The sequence below is a fragment of the Vicugna pacos genome, chromosome 18, assembly GCF_048564905.1.
Source record: "Vicugna pacos chromosome 18, VicPac4, whole genome shotgun sequence".
NCBI lineage: Eukaryota > Metazoa > Chordata > Mammalia > Artiodactyla > Camelidae > Vicugna > Vicugna pacos.
The window spans coordinates 45962426-45985352 of record NC_133004.1 but is presented as its reverse complement, the minus strand read 5'-3'; the positions used below and the strand labels follow the sequence as shown (position 1 = coordinate 45985352).

The 22927-nt window shown below is 60.1% G+C and overlaps 1 protein-coding gene across 6 annotated transcripts in view; it reads right to left on the bottom strand.

Moving 5' to 3' along the window:
* The window catches only part of MAD1L1 (mitotic arrest deficient 1 like 1), a 273678-nt gene that overhangs the window by 191207 nt on the left and 59544 nt on the right, over positions 1 to 22927 (bottom strand). For 5 of the 6 annotated variants that reach the window (XM_072943447.1, XM_072943444.1, XM_072943445.1 and 2 more), the window contains one exon: positions 20353 to 20439. The exons of the other annotated variant lie outside the window; for it this stretch is intronic. In XM_072943447.1, the coding sequence (XP_072799548.1) occupies positions 20353 to 20439 (87 nt within the window). The remainder of the gene's footprint in view (positions 1 to 20352; positions 20440 to 22927) is intronic. 6 annotated transcript variants of the gene reach the window in all.

Below are 22927 nucleotides of genomic sequence, written 5' to 3'. Positions count from 1 at the left end.
ATTACCTCCCCACCCAAAATAAAACGAACAAGTGAAAAATCATTTAAAAAAAAGAAAACAACAATCCCAAAGCCCGTGAAAGGAGCCCACAAGCACGCAGAAGGACGGAGACGCGAGGCGGCCGAGGACTATCGCCAGGGCAAGGCGCAAGAGAACACCCCAGAAGAAGAGACAGGTGACGAGAGGACAGGCAGCTTCTGAGCAAGAGTTTCCAGTAACGACGGCGAAGACTCAGGACGTCCGGAGAACTCAGGACGAGCACAGGCGCCGGAGCGAAGATTTTAGCAACAGCCGGCAAACATAAAGAACACCCAGAGCGGAAGGACACGATCACTGGAGTGAACGACACACTAGAAGGAACCGAGAATGGGCCAAACGAGGCGGAAGAACGGATCAGTGAGCTAGAAGACAGATCAGCGGAAATCACTACTGCAGAAAGAAAAAAGAAGAGAGAATGAAAAGAGATGAGCATAGTTCTAGAGGACTCTGGGACAACACGAAGCGCACTAAGATTCGCATTACAGGGTCCCAGGAAGAGGAGAGAGAGGGAGGACCTGAGAAAACTTTTGGAGAGATGATCACTGAGAAATTCCCCAACCTGGGAAAGGGAACAGTCACCAAAGTCCTGGAAGCACAGAGAGGACCACACAGGATCAGCCCACAGGGGGACACGCTGAGGCACACAGTCGTCAAATTGACAACAATTAAGGACAAGGGGAAAATATTAAAATTAGCAAGACAAAAGCAACACATAACATACAAAGGAGCTCCCATAAGGTCATCAGCTGATTTTTCAGCAGAAACTCTGCAGGCCAGAAGGGAGCGGCAGGACATATTTAAAGTGATGACAGCGGGAAACTTACAACCAAGAACACTGTCCAGCAAGGCTCTCTCTTGTTCAGAGCTGATGGAGAAATCAAAAGCTTCGCAGACAAGCAAAAGCTAAAAGAATTCAGCACCACCAAACCAGCCTTACAACAAATGTTAAAGGGCCTTCTCTAGTCAAAAACTGCAAGAAAAGAGAACGAAAAGAAGAAAGGAAAAAAAAACAAAAGACTGCTTTGGCTGTTCAGGGTCTTCTGTGGCTCCTTATAAATTTCAGGTTGTTTGTTCTAGTTCTGTGAGGAGTGTCGCGAGTACTTTGACGGGGGTTGCGTTGCATCTGTGGGTTGCTTTGGGCAGCGTGGCCATTGTGATAGTGTTGATTCTTCCAATCCAAGAGCACAAGAAATCTTTCCATTTCTTTGTGTCATTTTGGTTTTTGGAGTATAGGTAACCTCCTTGGTTAAGTTTATTGGTAGGTATTTTGATGTTCTGATGTAATGGAAATGTTTATGCTGGTTATAAAATTCTGGTTTTTGAAGTGAAAAAAAAGTGAAAGAAGGGCCACAAATGGCAAAATATCCTCCTTTCTTATGGGTGAGTTGTATTCCATTGCGCACGCGCGTGCGCGCGTGTGTATACACATATACACATATACGCTGCATCTTCATTATCTATTCCACAATTAATGTGCACTCAGGACGCTTCCATATCTTAGCAGTTACAAACAATGTTGCCATTAATAGCAGGGTGTATGCATCTTTTTGAATTATTTCTTATTTTGTGGCTGGCTTTATTCCTTTGATAACTATGCAATTTTAAAAAGCTAAAGCCCTAAACGCTCTTAGAAACAAAGAATAGTATGTACATGTAAATTTAAATATACACGTGCAGTAAAAAAAAAAAGAAAGAAATCAGCTATCAAGCCATGAGAGACCAGGAAGAAACTCAGAAGGCATATTACTAAGTGAAAGAAGCCCGTCTGAAAAGGCTACAAGCTGCACGATTCCAACCAAGCGACATTCTGGGAAAGGCACAGCTACAGAGACAGCAAAAAGATCGTGGTTCCCAGGCGCTTGGGGAGAGGGAGGGATGAGCAGATGGGGCACAGGGGAGTTTCGGGGCAGTGGAACTACTCTGTATGACACTACAGCGGTGGCCACACGTCATTATGCACTTGTCAAAGCCTGCACAATGCACAAGATCAGGAGCGAGCCCTCGTGTGAACTGTGGACTCTGGTCGATGATAATGTGCCCATGTGGGCTCATCGACTGTACCAGACAGGCCACACTGACGAGGGAGGCTGAGGGGAGGGGAGTGTGCATGTGTGGGTGGGGAGGGCTCTGTGCGAACTCTGTATTTCCTTCTCAATTCTGCTGTGAATCTCAAACTGCTCTAAAAAAATTAAGCCAATTAATAAAAGAAATCTCCAAAATCTGTCTGATTAACCAGAATCAAACAGACCACATTCTGTGACCACAGTAATTAAAACTGAAATCAACAATACAAAGAAATTTTTTTAAAACTCAGGAAAAAAAGGGAGTCCTCCACAAAGCACACGTGAGGCCTCTCAGGTCATGTCTGACGGCCTCACTGGAGACCACAGAACAGTCAACCTCCATCCGAGAGAGGGCTGAGGGTCAGCCTCCAGCTTTGGTCACCACGGGTCGCTGGCCAGCAGGAGCCCCAGTGCAGTCACTCTAGTCCACACTCTGGGCCACCAGCCGGGCTGCCTGCAGGCGCCAAAGCCCCTGTGTCCCCTGAACTCCAGAAGCAGCGAGGCGGCTGCTGGGATCAGTCCCCAGCCAGCTCCTCCTGGGCCCCGGGAGCAGGAGGACTGCCCAGAACCGCCCAGAAGGAGGTGACTGCTTCGCCCTTGCTCTGTTGAAACCCTCTCCCTCCCAACCTGATCTCCATCAGACCTCCGTCCACGGCCGGTGGGGTACGTTTTCTGAGGGTAGCAAGGAGGGGAACCAGAAAATGCCAGCGGGCAGGGTGGCACAGGCACCCTCTCATGGCCTCACCTCTGAAAAGGGTGATGTTCAGAGGGCCCAGGATCACGGGGGAGGGACCAGCCGGCCGGCACAGAGGCGACACGGCCACCCCACCCTCCAGCGTCGAGGAGGCAGAGAGGCGGCCCTGCAGGGGTGGAGTTGGTGTGTGGCGAGCAGCACTTTGATGGTCTTCCTAGGCCTCGAGCTGGGGGACTCAGCCCGACAGCTGGAAAGAGTAGGGGCAGAGAAGGGCGGGACACGCACGGCCTGAGAGGAGCAGTGGGCCTGCCACAGAGCAGGGCCGTCTGACCGTGGGATCCCGGAACGTGCTTCCACAGGTGTGCAAAGGTTGGGCTTGTGCCTGCAGGACGCATATGCCCTGCTTCCAAAGGGCTCCGTGAGGCGCCCCTGGACGCCCACTCCTGTCTGGCAACACCCTTCCCCAGCCACTAGCCTCCGCTGCCCTCCGATGACAAGGCTGCTGAGGAGAACCTGTTTCTCAAGGACAGGTTAACAAAACCCCAGGACATGAAACCCGAGGTGCCTCCTCTCTCTCACCCAAGGAACCCTGAGGGGCTTCCTCAACCCGACACCCCCGGAGCCCCCCGGTCTGCGCGTGGACGGCCAGGCAGACACACTCAGCCCTGGTAAGAGGAAGCAGACAGCAGACACGCACTGGGGCCAGTGGCCACGGTCGGAAAAGCAAACAGTTTCGCACACATAGACCCAGCAGCCCCCAGAGAGCCTGCAGGGGCGGCAGGCGCTCACACTGCAGCCCCAGCCCAGCGACAGCCCCCGCCGGGGTCCTGTCCACAGCCACCACTGTCGGAGGGACAGAGAGGCTGGCCGCGGGGCCAGCAGGGGCTCACAGTGTATCTGCATCTCCAGCCCAACCTCCCAGAGATGAGTGAAGAGAACCTGTCACAGGGAACCCTGAGCCCGGGCTGTCTGGCAGTGGCCCCTCCGTCCCAGAGCAGCTTCCCCTGTCAGCACACGAGCCTCCTGGGGGCACGCCAGGCTCGCTGCCAGGGCCGGGCTTGGCCAGTCCTGGCCAGGCTCACCTCCCATGCAGCTCAGCCCCACTGGGCACGCCCCGATAGCATGCCCCCGGCCAGCGATCGGACACACCTGCCCTCTCCCGACCCCGACTCCTGCGGGGGCTCTGAGCCTCCTCTGGGAGCAGGGGTCTGAGTACTGGACTAGAGCACAGCAACATGGGGCAGATGGGGCCGGCCCAGCTCTGCGTGCGTCGGGACCCCAGTCCCAGCTGGGACCCCAAGATGCAGCCTCCAACTCTGCCTGCAAAGCCTAGGTCTTCCCAGACAGGGCGTGGACACGGCGAGGTGCGAGAGCAGCCAGGACGGGGAAAACCAAACACCTGCGACAGCGACAGGCCGGGGCAAGCCTGCCGCGGCCTCTGGCCACTGCGAGGGGCGCACGCGCAGTAAGTGCAGCGCAGCACCGTGGGGCCGCGCCCACCTGCAAACTCGTTTCTGACGGTATTTCATACTCGATGATAAATCACACGGGGTCAATGACTAAAACAGCCACGGGCACTTAGCCAGGCCAGGAGACCGCCCCAGCGCCTATCTGGGGCAGCTCTCCCAGATGCTACCCCAGGCCCCGGGCCGGCCACTGCGTGCTGCCCTCGCAGCCCACCGAGAAGCGGGCCCAGGACCTGCCGCTGCGCCGTGCAGACCGCACCCAGGGGCTTCCCTCCCGGGCGCCACCGTGTCCTGGGCTGGGGGCGTGCGCCTTGCCAAGATACATCAAGAAGCGGGCATCTCCCAGCCGCAGCTCCAGCCTCCCGTCCGGCCTCACACAGGAGTGGACCCCGCCAAGGCCGTCCACCGTCAGGCAGGCAACTGAGTGTGCAGAGCTGAGACACTGGAGCCCAAGCAAGGGGTCCGAGTCTCTGCACGTGAACGGAACGTGCCAGGGAGGAGCCTGGGCATCCCATGGCCACGGTGCACAGGCGGGACCCGGAGTGGGCCGCGTCTCACCTCTCCGCCGTGGCCCCTGCAGCCAGCCAGCGCTCACGGCAACAGCTCCTCCGGGGCCTGCGAGCCCTGGTCGGGCATTTCAGGAAGGCACCGAGACAGCCTCGACTCAAACGCTTAAAAGCAGAAGGACAAGTGTTCTGCGGGCTGGCAAGGCATAATCCCCGCATTTCTCTGGCTTTTATGAGAGGCTAAGTTAAAAATGGCTTATACGTAATAAAATCTGTTACATTTATGGCAAGAAAATATGGAAAGACAATAAAATTAGCAGAGCACAGGAATGAGAGAATACTAAACACCCTTGGCTCTCCGACAGGAGCAGAGAAGGAGCAGTCAGGATTGTCAAATTGGAAGGAATTTAAAAGGATTTAAAATTCAAAGTTCCACTTCTCCTCCCCTGCCGAGTGCTGTCCCAGGGGACGCTACACAGCAGGAGGCGGCTCCGCTGGTGCCTCTGGGCTCAGGCTCCCAGACAGCGGCCTGGAACACGCCCTCATGCACCGGCCAGACCCTGGGTGTGGTCACCGCCGGGGGCTCAGGTGTGCCCCTGCCCCACACCGCACACCCTGGGGGCTTCCTCTAGTGCAGGACGCCAACTCCTCCCCTTCCCACCTCAGCACCCACCCCCCCAACCCCGGACCCCAGCGCTGATGTCACACGGGCCACGAGGTGCAAGAGAACTCGACAGCTGTCCTCACCTCAGGCCTCTCTGGTCAAGCGCATCCTCTCTGCTAAGACAGTAACACGACGCAGTCCCTGAAGTCTTGCGGCCCCCACCACACAGGCCCGAGGGGCCTGACCACGCACACCTGCAGCCTCAGCTGGAATGGGCGCCCAGCGTGAGCTGGGTGCTGGCAAGGGGGGCGCCCCCGAGAACACAGAGCCGGAGCCCACACGCCCAACGCAGCGTGGCCGCCCTCGAGCTCTGGCTCGCCCGGAAAACCAGACAGGCCTGGGGCAAGGGACAAATCCACACGTGTTGTCCCAAGACCCTGACTGCTGGGAGGCCCGTCTCACTTGCTGTTTGTTTTGTTTTAAAGTAACAGACATCACTGTCAGAGCAGTTTTAGGTTCACAGGAAGCTGAGTGCCCGTACGACTCCCACCCAGGCCCCCCCTCAGCCCCCGGACGTCTGTTACGACGTGGGAACTGACAGAGACGTGGCAGCACGAGCTCAGCGCACAGCTTTCACCTCGCGTGGCATCAGGGAGACGCAGTTACGGCAGCAGCGAGATACACCCCCTCCGTCAGAACGGGCGGAACAGCGACACTGGCAGCAGCCGACAGCGGCAAGAACACGGGCAACAGCAACCTCGCTCCCGGCGCCACGGCACGCCTGCAGGCCCGGGGGCGGCAGCCCCACGCCTGCGCTCCTTCAGCGCTGCGCGGCTCCTCTGAGCCTCTTGCTCTCAAACAAACTGGAGAGTCAACTCGCCGCTATCCACAAGATGAAACACCGTGCCAGGATTCTGACCGAGACCGCACTGCACCCACAGACCACGTCCGGACGAGCTGGCGTGGCGACAGCACCGCGTCTTCCTATCCATGAACACGGAACACCTCTGCACTCACCCAGATCTCTGACGGCTTGCATCACAGCTCCACAGCTGTCACGCAGATCTCGTACGCAACTTTCTAGATTTACACTTAAGCATTTCCATTTGCTTGCTTCGGTACTAATGTAGGTGGTGTGCTTTAATTTCCGACTGCGAGTGTTCGCTGCTGGTGACGCAGCACACCTGACGTGCGCCCTACAATATTGCTGCGTACCGGCTCTGCGAGTCTCCTGGCTGATTCTCTGGGATCTTCTGCACGGACGGTCACGTCATCCTCCTTCCCGCAGTATGAGGTTAAGCTGGACACCCTTGCCTTGATCCTAAACTTCACAGGAAAGAATCCAGCTTCTTACTGGGATGAGGGATGGAAATACCGGACACAAGTCAGCCTCTCCATCCACCACAGTTCCAAGAAGACTCTGCCCACTTAGGCAGCGACAAGCACCACGGAGCCCAAGTGAGCTCTCTGCGGAGGGCACATCCCCTCCCATTAAGGACTATTCTTGGACCCCAGAGGTCTCACACTCTCAGGGCACACGGTGACCCCGCTGCAGTCCAGGGAGCATAGCAAGGCTGCCCGAGTTTCTAATGTCACCAGAAATCGGGTGGGAAGCGACCTGGCGCCAGGCAGCCTCCCATGCTGATCATCTGAAACAGGAGCACCGGGCGGGAAGACCAGCCCCGCTGCTGCGGACCAGAGGTGCCCCCTCCAACCAGCCCCACACGGGGCAGAACTGGCCTTTTCTGTAAGACACGAACACCACCTTCCCAGAAACACCAAAACTGGGGACATCTTCCCAGACATTTAACGACTGGTATCCTTGAATTCCAGGTGAAGCAACGTTATAAAATGCCCTCTAAACTCCAACCAGGATTTCAAAGAGACAACACCACATGGAAAGGTGAGACCAGCCACAGATGGTGTCAGAGGACAGGGAGCACCCATCCTCTGGCCCTCCCTCCACCCAAGGAGGGACGGACCCCCCCCCCCGTGCTGCGGGCCCCTGCGGGCCTGCTCCGGGCCTGCCCTCACCCACAGATCTGTGCGGGGCCCGCCCTCCTCACGGACGCCAGCCACAACAGACCGGGTGCAGAGCAGATGTGAGACTCCAGCTGCCTTCTATTTAACCGACAGTAAAGAGACCTGCAAAAACGCCGAACAATGACACTCCTCCAAGTCCTTTCTTTAAAAATATTTTTATAAGTACATTTTCTATTAGGAGCTAACGACTTGTTTTTAATGAAATTATAAACACAATTATAAATAATTTTTTTACTTTTTCTTTCAATTTCCAAAAATAGTGAATATTAATAAATACGACTCCTACAGACACAAGCGTGTGTTCCCTGCAGTTGTGTGGTGTAAGGAGGCCCCGAGACTGCAGGTGCGGGCAGTGCGGGGCAGGGAGGGCGGGCGCCGGCGTGCCAGGGGCCAGGCGTCCAACCTCTGGGGGCCCACGTGCTCAACCCTCAACCATCCACTCACAGCACGTGTGAACAGTGAAAAGCGTGCTCGGAAGGATGCATGTATTTAGCAGAGTCCTAAATCCACATGTTGGGGTGAGTTCCAAGCACCTGCGTCTTTAGGGTGTTTTCCCCCACGTAATTCTTACGCAGCTGATGGCAACCCAGGAGACTCTGGCGCTGGGAAGCACACAAGCTCAGCACTGCACAACCCCCCTCCTTGTTCTCTAACTGGTCCCCAGGCAGGAGGAAGGCCCCCAGGCGCGGCCGCACTCCTTACTTCGTGCAGACGCCCACAGCAGCAGACAGGGAGCTGGAAACAGGTGTCCAGTGCCCAGTGTGTGGCACAGGAAGGAAGGGGCAGGGCACAGCAATGAACGGATGCGGAGGGGACAAGCCATGGGGAAAACTGGGGAGAACCAACTGGACGCCAGATGGCTTCTCCTAGACCTCGAGCCTCGCTGTAACACACAAGCTGCTAAATGACACGCCCGCAGGCGCCAAGGCTGACCGTACAATGCCAGAAGATGGGCGGTGGCCCAATTCCTGGAAATCCTCCTCGATTCCCCAAAATAGTTAGAATATTCCTCCCGCTCATTAGCCATGAAAGGAGCCAGCCCATAAACGAACCTGAGGACCGCGTGTCTCTTAATAACCTTGCTTTCACTTTACTGCAGCTCACTCTTGAGTTCCTGCCTGTAGGGGTCAAGGGCCCTCACTGGGCGTCCGTCCCAGGGGCTCGCTCGCATCTGGGATGTGGTATTTCCTTTGCCTGCCACAAGTGGATGGACCACATGGCCCAGTCACAGCTAAACCCATCTTCCCAGAGGGTGCAGAATGCGTTTCTTTGCCTTGGGGCCGGGAAGGCCAGGAAGAGGGTCTCGTGACCCTCGGGGCCACCGGGCTGACGAGCATGGAACCGCACAGGAGGGCACAGGCCTGGGGACAGGCACCCCGCAGCTCACTGGACTCCAGCGCGCACTAGTCACGAAGCCGAGGGGAAGCGGTGCAGAGTGGGGCTCCGTGACATGGCGTGGGGTCAGCACGGGGACCCAGCAAGACGCCGGTGTTGTCTCCAGTACTCAGTAAAGAAATGCCTGAACTCTGTCCCTACCTGTGTCATGCAGCTTCGTAACAGGACCCAAACCTGCACGCCCAAGCGCCCCCTGGAGCCCCTGCTCCATGGTAAGCTGACCTGGTAACCAGGCGGGCCCCCCCACAGCCCTGCCTCAGCTCCTCTCTGAAGCACCCTGATACCAGCATCTGACGCACCTCCCAGCTTGTTGTACAGATGCTAACCCCCCCCCCCGCCAAACGGAATTAACTGCACGTAGCCCCCAGGCCTCCTGGGGCCTCAGGAGAGACTGGTAGTGTTAACCCTGCGACACCGCCCTGCGACCTCACAGTCAGCCAGTCAGAGAACCCTGCCCGAGCTGATCACAGGTGCTGCCGCCCCTCCCTCACCTGACCTTCAAAAGGCTTCCAAAGCCCATCGGGGAGTTGGGGTGCTCTGAGCACCAGCTGCCTGGACTCCTTGCTGGGCGCCTGCAGTAAATGCTGCACGTCCCTTCACAGCCCGCTGTCAACAGACTGGCTTCACTGCGCAGGTGAGGGGACCGAGTCTGGTTCAGAAACAACCTGAGCACGCGGTCTGTGCTCTCAGACACCGAGCAAGGCCTTAGGCCCGGGCATCAGAGGGACGGCGCCTCCCCGTTCTGCCACCTCCCTACACCCACTCTGGGCTGGGTTACGGGGGGCCGGGGCCACTGAGGGAGTAGGGACCCGCCTGCTAACGTCTGCCAACAAGGCAGGAAAGTGTGCTGAGGCTGCCTAGGACCTTGGACAACCGCCGCCCCCCGCCTGCGGACGAGATCCCCATGTGTGTCCCCGGGCTTGTCCTCAGGGATGAGCTGGCAGCAGCTGGGCCTCGTGGCTGCGCGGGAAGCTCTCTGGCTCAGGCTGTCAAGTCCACACCAGGAAAGCTGAGAGAAGCATCACCAGAGACCGAGAAGAGACGGAGCCCAGAGCAGGAGGCGGGCACAGGACACCCGCGCCCTTGGGTACGGGGACCCCACCCTCAGCCTCACAGGACGGAGGATCCAGGGGCCCTGCCCGTCCGCCCTGGCTCTGGCTACAAGGACGGCGCTGCTTCCTCCCGCCAGGACTCCTTGAGTGCCTTCCAATCAGCCAAGGAAGCAGAAGCCTCAAGGCCCTGAAAGGGCCAGGGCTCCTTCACCAAAGGGTCCTTCACCCTGCCTTCACCCAAAGACAGACAGACACCGCTCAGGAACGGCCCCCTTCTGCTCCTGTGCAGCGTTTGCGCAAACCTAGATTCCAATGCCACCTTTCGGGGCGGCCAGTGAAGAAGCTTTTGTCTGCTTGCTGACGTTCCTGTCTGCGGCCCCGGGTGGAGGCACCGCACTAGGTCTCGGCCCTCACCGGCACCCACGTGGTGCAGGGACCCACCGCCCCCAGTTCTCCAGCCGCCCTGCAGAGCAGGCAGCATTCGCCTGGTCTTCCAGACAGGAAAGCGGCAGAGGTGCCGAGAACCTGAGGACGTGGAAGCGCCTGTCACCCTGGGGCCAGCGGCCAGCAGAGGCCGTAGGGCCCAGTCCTGGATGAGCAGACCGGCTCTCCTCCCACTGGCAGACGGCCCTGAAGCATCCGGCCACTTCCGGGAGCTACGCCTGGCTTAGACCAGACCCACCCAAGAGCCCACAGCTCGTAGGCGACCTGCAGACGTCCTCCCAGGGCCTCTGCTCCTCGTCGGTCCTCAGTGTCTCCACTCAGCTCCCCACCACCCAACGTCCTGGAGACAGAGGCTCGGCCAGACTCCCCAGTGCCCAGACGTGAAGAAACAGCAATACCCCAGCTCTCAGACCAGCCCAGGCCAGCACCCCACACGTCCCCTGAGTGACCCTGGTGAGAATCCTGCAAGGAGAGGGCAGGTGCCTCCCCCTCCCCGACAGACCACGTGGGGGACCAGGGCTTGGACAGGGCTGACCAGCCCTGTCCCAGCCCCGCACTGACGCAGAAGAGCCAGGAACACAGCCACCGTCCCACTGGGGGCTGGACTCTTCCCTGCGCCAAGCTGCCTCAAATGCAGGACTGAAGCTGGTGCCAGTGACAGGGCACTTCTGTGCCAGACACGAGGAGGAGGAGGGAGGAGAGGCCAGGGCACTCGGCCACCAGAGGCCGCCTGGTGCATCTCAGAGGAAGGTGCACTCCACGTCCAGACCAAGCACCTGTCCCTTTACATCCTGCTCCAGAGGGAAAGAGGTGGCGTCCTCCCAGCTCCGTGGAAGGCACAGGCCAGACCAGGAGAAACCCACAGCGTGACAGGGCCGGGGACAGGCCAGCCGGGGCCTGCACGCTGCAGGACGGCAGGTGAGCCTGAGGATGCACTGCCTCCCACAGAAGTTTTCCTACAGCAAACGCCACTCAACCAACCTCTCAGAAGCTGATGTCATCTTGGGGATGAACATTTTTTTCCTGTGCTTGAATAAAAGGGACAGTTTCACATTTTATCTACTTCCACATTCCTTAACAATAAAAACTTATTTAAAAGGCCTATGAATATGTAAATGACGTTTTAAATATGGAAATGCAAAACATGCAAGAAAACAGTCTGGGTGTGAAATATTAATGGCACCTCATCTCGCTGAGGAGAGACAACACCAGCTGGCTGAAGGCAGCGGAGGAGCCCAGCCCCTGCTCAGCTGAGAGCGGTGCCCGGCCGGGCGCTCCCCGAAGGAGGAGCTGCCTTCGCCCAGAGGCCGCCCGGGCGAGCCGCTGAGGACCGACTCCTTGCCCTGCCGCCGCCGGCCACCTCTGCTCCGTCACTCGCCCCTCGGGAGCCACCGTGCCAAGTCCAGGGTCTCTGCCAGGCAGCCTCGGACCGCACAAGCTCGACCAGCATGGCGTCTGCACTGCCCGCTGCTGGCAGAGTGAGAGCAGGGTCAGGAGGGCTCCGTGAGGAAGGATCGCCCCGGGGCAGGAGCACAGGGTCACCTCCAGGGTCAGCGGCAGGGCTGTGGCTAAAGGCCAGGCCGGGCAGACTCACCCACAGGGCCTGTGTAGGCCACAAGCACGACCTTCTGGGTGGCCGCACACCAGGTGTGTCCATGGAAGTCAGGGCCCCGAAAGCACGAGGCCGACGGCCCCATCAGAGTAACGGCATCCTTCTTACAGAAAATCCCGCCACCCTCCCTCCAGGGAGCCCTGGGGCTTTAGTGACCCTCTTCCAAGGGGACTCTCTCCGTGTGACAGGACAGGAGGCCAAGGAGGACAGAGCTCTTGCTGCTCACAGTGTGGTCCCTGGGCCAACAGTACCAGCAGCCCCGGAGCCTGCGGGACGGGGTACGGCACGTGGTCCCCACTCCATACCTGCTGGACCAGGGCCTGCGCTGAAAGGCCCACGGGCAACCCTCGTGCTCGCTGAGCTGAGAGTCTGCTGCGAGGCCGCCCCGCAGAAATCACAGCAGGGCGGCTAACAAGCCCCCCAGCACCGCGGACGCCTGGGGAGCTAGGTCACCGCAGGAGCCCTGCAGCCATGGGCTTCCCCACACAGCCCTGATTCTCCCCCATGCCGCCCTCCGCTCTCCTCCTTCCCCTCCCCCCCCCACCCTAACCAGCCACAAGATCGAGAGGCTTGGTAATGGTACTGTCTTTGGGGAGGCCACTGAGGAGGCTCTGAGGACAGAGTGGAGGAAGCGGCTCCACGGCTGCAGGCACCACCTCACGTCCAAGCACAGGCACTGCAGGCAGGTGCAGCCCGCACCCTGCGCCCCCCGGAGGAGGCGGGGGGGCCAACCCCGCTCTGGAGACGATGGAAATGAAGGCCTCGCAGGGAGCCCGGACCCCCAGAGGCCAGCGCTGGGGCAGAGCTGCACATCCTGCCTCCTTGGTCATCAATCTGCCTCGGGCAGCAAGGCGCCCCTGTGTGCAGCAGACATGCCCCCGTCACAGTCCAGGCAGGAGCCTCAGAACACGACCCCCACGAGCTATCCGCTAACCCCTGCACCAACCGTGTGCAGGGTCCGTGTCTACTACACCAGGTTCTCCGGACGAGAGGAGAGCCCCAAGATCTGCTCACCACCGCCCCAGCAGAGCCCAATCGCCCAAGAGGGAAGCCGCCAACCACAGCGGCCGTTCAACTGCAAATTCAATTCACAGACACACCTCTTCTCTCACACCAGCCCCGTTCCAGTGGTCACTGCACCCAACAGCACACGGGTACAGCCCACAGGGGTCCCTCTGGATGGCGTGGCCCAGCCCCGACAGACGGCCATCCACAGCCGAGGCCTGTGCTCTGTCTCCTCACCGAAGCAACCAGCCGAGGAAGGCAGCCCCCGCGCACCCTCACAGAGACTCCACAGGGGCCCCGGGAGACGGTCAGCATGGGAAGAAACATCACCCTGACCGATTCACAGCTGAGAGGATGGGGCTCCAGAGAGCGGGGCCTTCCCCAAGATCTGAGCCAGTGAGCGGAAGAAAGACGCAGGGACGAAGCTACAAATCGGAGCCCCTGACAGGCCCAGCCGGGCGTCTGCAGGGGCTGGGGGGGGCCATGCCGTCTCAGCGCTCCCCCGGGCCGGGGCAGGGTCTCCCACCAGGGCCACGTGAGCTGAGCGACCAGCACCCGCTGAGCGAGCTCAGCCCCGTGGGAAGGAGAGGCTCCAGGTTGAGAGCCAGCCAGCTCAGCACCTACGCGCCACACTGGGTCCCTGGAACCTGCCACGAGGAGGGCGCAGAGAAGGCCCAATAGACACGGGCTGGCAACACACCGCCCACCAAAGCCCATAACATCGTGTGGCATCGAGAGCTGGACGGACAGGCCAGGTCTCAGTCTCCAGCACTGAAAACCCTGGGGGCTGCCGCTCACTCAGACCCTCCGCCCAGCACAGAACAGGCAACTCCCCACACGGCTTCCATGCACACCTTCCAAGGACGACAAAGGGTCAAGTGCGCCCGGGAGTGTCCCCAGGGGGTGCACCTGGGTCATCCTGCAGGAAGCTGAGGCAGACTGGCGGTGGCCCAAGGCCAACACTACAGTGCAGGCTTCCCTAGGGTCCTCCCGGGCAGGGCCACCGGTGATCACTGAGCCCGTGGATGCCCACAAGGCGGGGTGCCACGCACAGTGGGGCAGCCACCCCGGAGGCCTCATCCACCTTGTTGAATGAGTGTATGATGATGAGGGAATGGACGGGCTGGGCCCCACTCTGGGTCCAGGGAGCTTCTGTGGCCATGGAGGACACAGCCCAGTGAAGGCGGCTATACACAGCGCCACTTCAGACAGAGTGACCTGGAAATGCCTGAGCCCCAGGCCCAGCAGGGAGGGCCCAGCTGCACCGGGCTACCTGAGAGAGGAGTGTTCCAGGCGAGGGTGTCACTGGGCCCGGGCCAATTCTCATCTCCACTGCCCCCGAATCACTCGCGTCCAGGTCATGAGGACTCCAGCCGTGTCCGCTGCACCCCCGTCTGCCCAACAGCCGCAGGCCGTGGGCAGGGCTGTGTCCTCACCCACCTACAGGGAGGCGTCCTACACACCTCCAATCCAGATCTCCGAGCCGATGCAGACTCCCCAGCCTCTACCTGGCTGTCGGACAGGCTCCTTGATACCATCTCGTCCAAAGCTGGACTCCCAGTGCCCTCTGCCTCCACCTGCTCTGCTGTGTTCTCTGTGGACGGACGAGGCAGACCCACATCTCACGTGCTCTCCCCAGAACCCCACCCTGGTCTCTGTGTCCTGCCTGTCACATCTGATCCACAGCAAAGCCTGCAGCCCTGGCTCCCAGGTGTGCCAGCACGTTGAACCCTCCGGACTTCTGTGCCCACCCCCGAGACACACTGTCCCCTCCTGAGCCCGCTGGACACTCCCCATGGCCCGCCCTGAGTCACCCCAGAAGGCACACGCCCCAGGAACCAGTGAGGATGACGGTCAGGACAACTCGCTACCAGTCTGCTCGCTGCGCCAGCGAGTCCAACGCTTTCCAACAACAACCCTACCTGTCATCACCACCGCCACCGCCACCGCCACCACAGGACACACAGAGAAGGGCTTGTAAAAGTGGGGACACAAGGACACACAGCTCTTCAGTGGCGGGGCCAAGACTCAAGCACAAGCAGCCTGTGCTCAGACCAGTGAAAGCTCCCAAGCCCTCACCCGCCCACGTCAGGCAAGGCATGAAACCCACGCAGATGCACAGGGACAGGTCCCCGGTCATCATCAACCTTCCGTGCCCGCCTCTGGCTTTGCTGGCCTCAGGACAGCTAAGTCCACTGTAACTCAGGCAGACACAAGGGACAAAGGTGACAAGGCCTGAATGTATTCCAAAAGGTTTGAAAGCAGAGTCAAAGAGGTTTGCACAAACAGTGGGAAGAGAGCTGCATTAAGAATCGTGACCCCCCCACTGATCGTAACCGAACCCTGCGAGGTGAAGACGCACCCATCAACCTGGCAGGTGCCAGGAGAACACAGCAGCCCTGGGACCACCTGCCCTGAGGCTGGCGACCACTCTCTCACCCGCTCCTCCTTGAGCCCCCTTCACTCATCTCCTCCCAGCACCACCCGGAGCCCTGGCAGCACCACAGGGGCGGCCCAGCACAGCCCCGCCGTCAGTGGGCCCAGCACGGCACTGGGGGGCCTGCGGCGGGGTCCAGGACCACCAGCCAGGGTTGTAAGGCAGGACCGCAACTCCAGGTGCTTCAGGCCCCTCACGCTCTGACAGTCGGAGGCCAAGGCTCTTCTGAGGCACTGAGAGCCCAGGGGAGGGAAGATGTGGTCTTCAAAACGAGACACTGTCACCAGAGCAGCCCAGAGCTAGAGCACGCCTCTGGGCGGGAACAGGGAGCGGCGAAGGCTGACAGTCCAGCCGCTCATCAGCCTGGAGAGCCGGCCCGGCAACCGCGCAGTGCCCAGCAGACGGGGACGCGGAGGCCGCTCTTCTTCCACGCCCGTCAGGGGCTTCCCTCCACCGACTTCCGCAGGCAGCTACCTGAAATCCACGTCAAGGAAGGTGGCCTGAGGCGTCACACCAGCAGGCAGCCCTGAGCCGGACCGCGGGCCCACGATGCCCGTCTCTCCGGAGATGCGTGCTGGGGGCTCTCCACAGCCACACCGAGCCCGTCTCAGGGACCTGGGCTCTGGCTTCAAGCAAACCTGTGGAGCTCTGGAGACAGCAGACCAGGATTTAGACCCTATCTCTACAGCTTCCTGGCTGCTAACGGGGGCTCAGCTGTCTGTGCTGTGAAACAGGGCAGTGGCACCTCCTGTAGCCTTGGCACAGAGCCCGGCAAGGCACTCACCCTGTCAACCTTCACCGCTCTCCCACCACCATGCCACCTGTGCAGGTGAGAAACCGGGACCCAAGAAGCCCCCGCTCCACTCCACCACCGCTCTCCAAAGTGGGGCCTTCATTCCCAGCAAAGCAAAGAAACCCAGAGCTCGCAACCCCGTGAGTCCCTGCGCGAGCTTCCCACCCCTGCTCCCCGAGGTTACCCGTGACGTCCAACACACGACACCACAGCTGCAGTCCCAACCAGGAAGAGGCGCGGCCTCTGGTCCGCCCCGGCACGCAGCATCCCCGGCTCCACTCGCGGCAGGGCAGGAGCTGCGCACTGGCTGGGTACTAGGTCGCTGGGTCCCGAAGCTGTCAGGATGCTCCCAGGCCCCGCAGGCAGGTGGCTGCATGGCAGCGTCACGGGAGAACGGTGACAGAGGACATAGCTAAACCTGAGTACTCGCGTGTCCTCAGCACGTCTCCAGAGGAACAACTCAGCCTCCACGAACTGAAACTGAAGCCAGGACAGCCGTGCAAGACTGGCAAGGTTCCGGGGCTGCGACGAATCTCCTGTCCACTGACAGACATGTTCGCACGAGTGACCCACAGGCCCTGCGGCTGCCTGAGATGCCCACGAGGGAAAAACACAGAGACGCCTGACGGTTCACGACAGCCCTCCAACAGAGAGGCACACCAACGCTCACCCCCAAAGGACACCTCAGGGTGCTGACCAAAGCTCTGCCCGGACTCCGGCCCTGCAAGCCCGGGGGCCTTGCTGTCTCACAGCTGCACGTCACCTGTGGCTCCCAGGTGCCTCACCGCCACCCTGCCCCCTCAGAGCAGCCCTGTAAGACACCAGCCCCACTTTGACATGGGAAGCACAGATACGCATAAAGCCAGCAACTACCGGAGGCAGAAGGCACCCTCCTTCTCTGCAACCTGGAGGCTCGGGGAGGTCCGTGCCTCTCAACGCCCCGGGCCCAACACTGGGATGAGGCCCAGGCTTCCCGTCTGCAGGCGGAGGGCACAGACGTCCAAGAGGGGAAGATCCCAGCCAAACTTACGGCAGGTGCAGAACCAGGGCTCCTCGGTGATGTGGGGTCAAAGCCTCAACCCCCGTACAGGAGCACTCTTCCCTGCCCCAGGCTGGTGGCGGCCCTGCGTGCGGCGCCCAGGTGGCCGGCACCGTACCTTCCCAGAATGAGCAGGCGCTGCTTCTCCGCTCAGCTGCTGTGCAGTGCACGGTGCTCTGCTTCTCCCTTCACTCACTTCACAGAAGGCTGGGATGGGATGCCCCTTGGCTGCTGTGGCTGACCCGGGACTCGGCAGCGTGCGTGGGATGGGGTCCTCCCCAGGTAAGTCAGCCGGGCGCTATGGTGGCAACCTTGGACAGAGGCTGGTGCAGACCTCAGCAAGGGCCCTGAGAACCCAGCGAAGGAGACAGAGTACAGGGCCCGCGCTCCCGCCGGGACCCCACAGGGCACTGGGTCAGCGCCTGCTGACTTACCCTTTCCAGGTGGGGAACGTACATCGAACCCTGGGGCCTGAGCCCCGCCTGCCTGGGAACTGGCCAGACCCCGAGCTTTCACCCTCCTGCCAAGGGGCTTCTTCCCTGCTAACCTGAGTTTCTGCCCAACTGCCACTGAAGACGTGCAGAAATGACATCAGTGGGCCTGACCTCACGAGGTCCCCTGGCCCTCCACGTGGAAACGTCCACATCGCTCTGCCGTCTGTTGGAACAGCAGCCACCCAGACCCCTGCCGGCATGAACGGCACTGTGCACCGCCTCCTCGCCGTCCTGGTCAGCGAGGGCCTCGAGGGCACGGGACCCCAGCTCCCGCGGCTCCTGAAGAAATGAGTGCTCCCTATCGTCTGAGACCTCAAGAACGCTCCCAGGCTTCTCTGACCCATTCCATCACCTGAAGGAGGAAGATGCAGTGATGGCACCCTCCCCCAGGACCTCCATGAGATGAAATGAGGTTATGCACAGATCAGCTGGACACAGGAAATGGTCCTGAGGCGGTCACACAGTCAGGACGGTCAGGATCAAGAGCCAACCACCCCACCCCAGGCAAGCAGTTGTCTGCAGGCCCTGTGCCACGTGCTATCACACCACACCTCCCGACACCCAGACCTGACAGACAGGTGCCCATCCTGCAGACAAGGTGGCGCACAGGGCTCGTCTGGGGGTCTGAGATCACCCGTGCTCCCAGGGCAGCTGCAACAGCTCCGAGGGAACCCGAGGGTCCCGAGAGGTGGACAAGCACCAGGGAGTCACGCAGACCACCTGTGCGCCGGGGAGAGCTGCTCCCTGAGGCAGAGTCCCACCGACGTCCCTCCCACGTCCCTCCCAGGGAAGAGCCGAGATGGCTGGATCTACAGCTGTGACCGCAGCCGAGGGCGCTGCTGGTCCCGCAGGCGCTCATGGTCTCTAGGGGGCTGACCTTCCTGCTGCTGCTGCTCAGAAAACCTCAGAAAATACTTCACAGTTTGGGGGGAGAAAAACGCAGACACGCTTCCTTTCCCCTAATAGTTCATTCTGTTTCAAAATCAAAGTAAAATAAAGAGGATCGCCTGGAAAAACGTTAAGGCTTTAATTTCAAGTCGCTTTTAACATCCGTTTCATCCGACAGCAGCTTTGAGAGCAAAAGGCAACCTCTGTCACTTGAGGGTTTTCGACTAAATTGATGTGATTATGTCGAACATGACCAGATGCTTCTAAAAGCCAATTATCAAGGTGACACCAGCCCCCAAAATAAGAAAACCTTCCTTCAACTAATAAATTATTAAAACCCTACTGCACCGCGGGGTGAGGCTGTGGAGGAGAATCAGTGGCGAAAGACTGTCCTCACAGACCCACCCAGCCGGCCAGTCTGGCCGTGCGGGGCCCCGAGGGCCCCTCTGTGGCCACTGTCCTCCCAGCCCGTCCCCGAGCCCTTCACTCACTGGAGGGGTCAGCCTCACTCAGCTGTCCACCCTCAAGTGATTCAGGGGGGATCAGACTAGTTTAAGCTTGCCACGGTGACCCCATCCTCTGTGGGTACCTGGTCCGGGGCAGACAAAACCCCGCCTGGACCAGTGAGGCTGGAGGCGAATCTGCTGGCCGGGAGCGTGGTGGGGGCTCCTAGGAAAGGTTTCCTTGTTCCAAAAAGGAGATCCAAGAAAGAGGTCTCTCCTTTCTCCTTCTGATGCGACCCCTGGAACAAGCCCCTTCAAGACGACCCCTAGACGGCATGGGGCGGGGGGCAGGGGCCTGAACACCAGGGGGACCAGCCACAGGAAGAGAGGCTGGAACCTTCAGCTCCACCCCCATCTCCAGGGAGGGGAGAGGGGCTAGAGACCGAGCTAATCACCAACAGGCAAGACCTAACCAAGCAGGAACCTGCAGACAAACTGCCAAACCGGGGGGTTCAGAGAGCTTCCGGGCCAGTGGGCACCTGGAGGAACCGGGAGGGCACCGCGCCCGGGGACGGCATGAGGCGCTGCCCCCACCCCCACCCGCCATGCACCCTTCCCATCGGCTGTCGGCTCTCCCAGCCGCGCCCTCCGTAACACACCAGTAACCCGAAGTAAAGGGCTTTCCTGAGTTCTGCCAATCCCTCCAGCAAATCACCAAGGGCAGAGGGGGTGCCTGAACCCGCAGTCAGACAGAAGCACAAGCAGCCTGGGAACCCGGAGGCGGGGGCCCTTGGGACGGGGCCCCCCACCTGTGGGGTCAGGGTCTGGCTGAGCTGAGTTGAACCCTGGGGACACTGGCAGGTGTCAGAGTGGGAGGATGGGTGTGGGCACGCCGCACACTCAGGGTCTGGAGGAAGTCACAGCCGCCTGCCCTGGGCTCCGGAGGGCAGACACAAACATCCTGCTGCCACAGTCTCGGGTGGCCCAGGACCCTCCCTGAGTGCACAAGTCTGCACACTCACACGCACTCAGATGCTTCAGCCCAGGCTCCAGGCTCCCACACCTTCAAGGGGCCACACAGAGCCCCCGCCTCTGCAAAGCGCGGCGGGTGGGGAACACCCGCCTCAGACCCACCCAGGAAGCCGCCCCAGGGCCTGGCTGCTCTGACCGCCAGGCTCACTGCCGTGGGGCAGACATGGGCGCCCTGCACCCTGCAGCCCAGCTCCCACTGGCTCAGGCCAAGGCAGGGAGTGAGCAGGGAAGCGAGCTGGTCCTGAGCTGGCCCCCACTTTCCAAAGCAGACACGTCCCCGCAGACGCGGGCCCCCAGACCTACCTGCTGGTGATGGAGCTGTTCCTGTCTTTCAGGGCAAGCTCGCGCTGCTGCAGCTCCACGATGAACCTGGAAAGGTCCTCCGGGGTCCTGCGGGACCAAGGGCACACGTCAGCACGGCTGTCCCGGGGGCACCTGGGTCTGCACGCTGCGGGGACCCCACAAGCCACGCCCACCACTGCCGGTCCAGACCCGGATGAGTGAGGTCCTACACGGGGTGGTGGGTGTGCTCCCCCATCCCCGGGCTCAAACTCAGCCTGCAGCTAGGCCATGTGACACTGGACACGTCATTTTTTCAAGCTTTGATTTTTTTTCACCTATAAGAAGCAAGCCGACACACAAGAGCGTCACTATGCAGAAGATCAGAAGTGAGGTTTACCAGCAACTGCCAAGCAGGTGCACGTGCCCAGGGCACTTGGGTCTCCTTTCCTCCCTTCTCCTTCCAAACCCACGTACGATTCAGCAGCAGCACCAGACTGGCACAGCAGACGCCACGCGCACAAGGCCTGGAATCCGCAAACCCATTCCAGGTTACTTGTGTCCGTCAATGCTCAGAGCAGCCCTGTTGCTCATGGTTTTCATTTCACAGGTGGGGAAGCTGAGACTCAGACAGTGATCGCCGGAGCCCCCCAGCCCAGCACCAGGCTCAGGAGAAGGTGCGCCGGGACCATCGTGAGAGATGAAGGGAGATCCAGCAGAGCGTGCACTGGCCCCACACCAGCCCGGGGCCCACTGGCTACACGGCCCCCTGACGCAGAAGGGCCGAGAGGGCGTGAGCGCGAGGCCAGGGGCCAAGGCCAGGGCTACACGGGGGCGAGGCTGTGGGGAGCGCTGAGGCCACCCCCACACCCCCTCCACAAATGGGTCCCCAGCACTGAGCGAACGGTGGTGGCTGGCGGGGCCAAGGGGGCCAGGACCCAAGCTACACAGACAACACACATCCTTCGGAAGGAGAGGCCAACGCCAAGCTACAGAGGGGCCACTGGCCAGCTCACTACCGAAGGCTCTCTTTCTGGCCCCAGAACACACTCCAGCCTCCCCTCACCTACCAGTGAACCCCTCTTGCTCAAGTTGGCACCTGCAGTCACGTGGAACCCAAGGACCCCTCACAGAAACCTGCTGAAACCGAGCCTCACGTCCGTGCCCCACAAACCCTACACCCTTGGGCCCCCTGGGCCTGCGAGTCTCGCGGAAGATGTCTCTTCCTCCAGGAAGCCCCCGAGCCTCTCCCCACCCCAGCACGACGCAGCCCAGTACCACCACCATCAAACCCGTCATCCGTGTGGGGTCATCTCAAGTCTGCCGTCGCTAGAACGTGAGCCCCGACGTCTCCACTTGTCAGCACAGCACCCAAAAGCCCAGCGCAGCCCCTGCCCCACCCCACACGCTGGGGCCTCAGCCGTCGGCACTCCGCCCACAAGCGACTCCACGCCCCTCCCCTCAGGTCACCTCAGGGAGGCCCTTCCCGACCAGCAAGGGAAAGCCCCCTCCTGGACATTCTGCGAGGCACAGCGCAGAGGCCTCCACCCTGACTCTGCCCTGGACACAAAGCAGCCCTGCAGACTAGAAAACAGTCACAGTGAGGAGACATGCCCCAGGGAAAGACCTTTGAGAAACCGGGGCCTAGGAGGGGAAGGGCTGAACCGGCCTTGAATGCCACTCTTTTCAAAGCTTCCTAACATTTTCCAACTCAGGGAGTTAAAAACACTAATAGGAAAATAAGCAAAACAAGTAAAGACTTTTAAGCTAAAGTTTTTTTCTGAAACATATTAAATAGACTTAAGTTGTTTTCTATTTTCCCGTGTTAAGCAGTCGAAGGAGCACACACACTGTCGCTTCATCAGTGCAAAGTGCATTTAAAACAAACGCGTATGTCCACATTTGCAAGGCCCCCGCCCCAGGGGCCCAGGACCAGGCAGCGCCACATGGGAGAAGCAGGCAGAGGCCCGAGGGTGGCTGGGGAAGCCTGACCATCACCACCCTCCTCCTCACGCCCCTTCCAGGCAGGGCCACGGCGGCTCAGACCTGGAACAGCGGGAAGGGCCTGTGGAGAGGCCTCTGCCAGACAGGTGACCACACACTGTCCAGGAGCTCTCGCTAACTGACACGGCGGCTTTCTCTGGTTGAGGGCAAGCTGCCTGCAACACCCCCCAAACAGAAGCCTTCCTGGAAACTGGAGAGCCGTCTGCAGAGCTGGGAGCACGTGACAGCAATTTAGAAACAAGATTCTTGCCCTGGGGTACAAATTACCCCACAAAGCGGGGAGCTAGAGTAACAGAGGAGAGCCAGACTCTGCAAACCAAGGCTCTCCAATTTCCTTTGAAGTAAAGATAATTTGAAATGTAACAATTTAATAATGACAGGAAGTTGGAAATGGTCAAATGAAGAGAAAAATGGGCCTAATATGCTCTCCTTGGAAATGCTCCACTCCCACTGACGGCGTGGGGTGTCTGCACGTCTGCAGGCCAAGGCTGCCACACCCTGGGCGGCCTGAGCCTCAGACCCTCCAGCTAAACCTCACGGAGGCTGTCTGACACCCCAAGACTTTGGAACTTTTGAGCAGCCATTTCAACAGAGT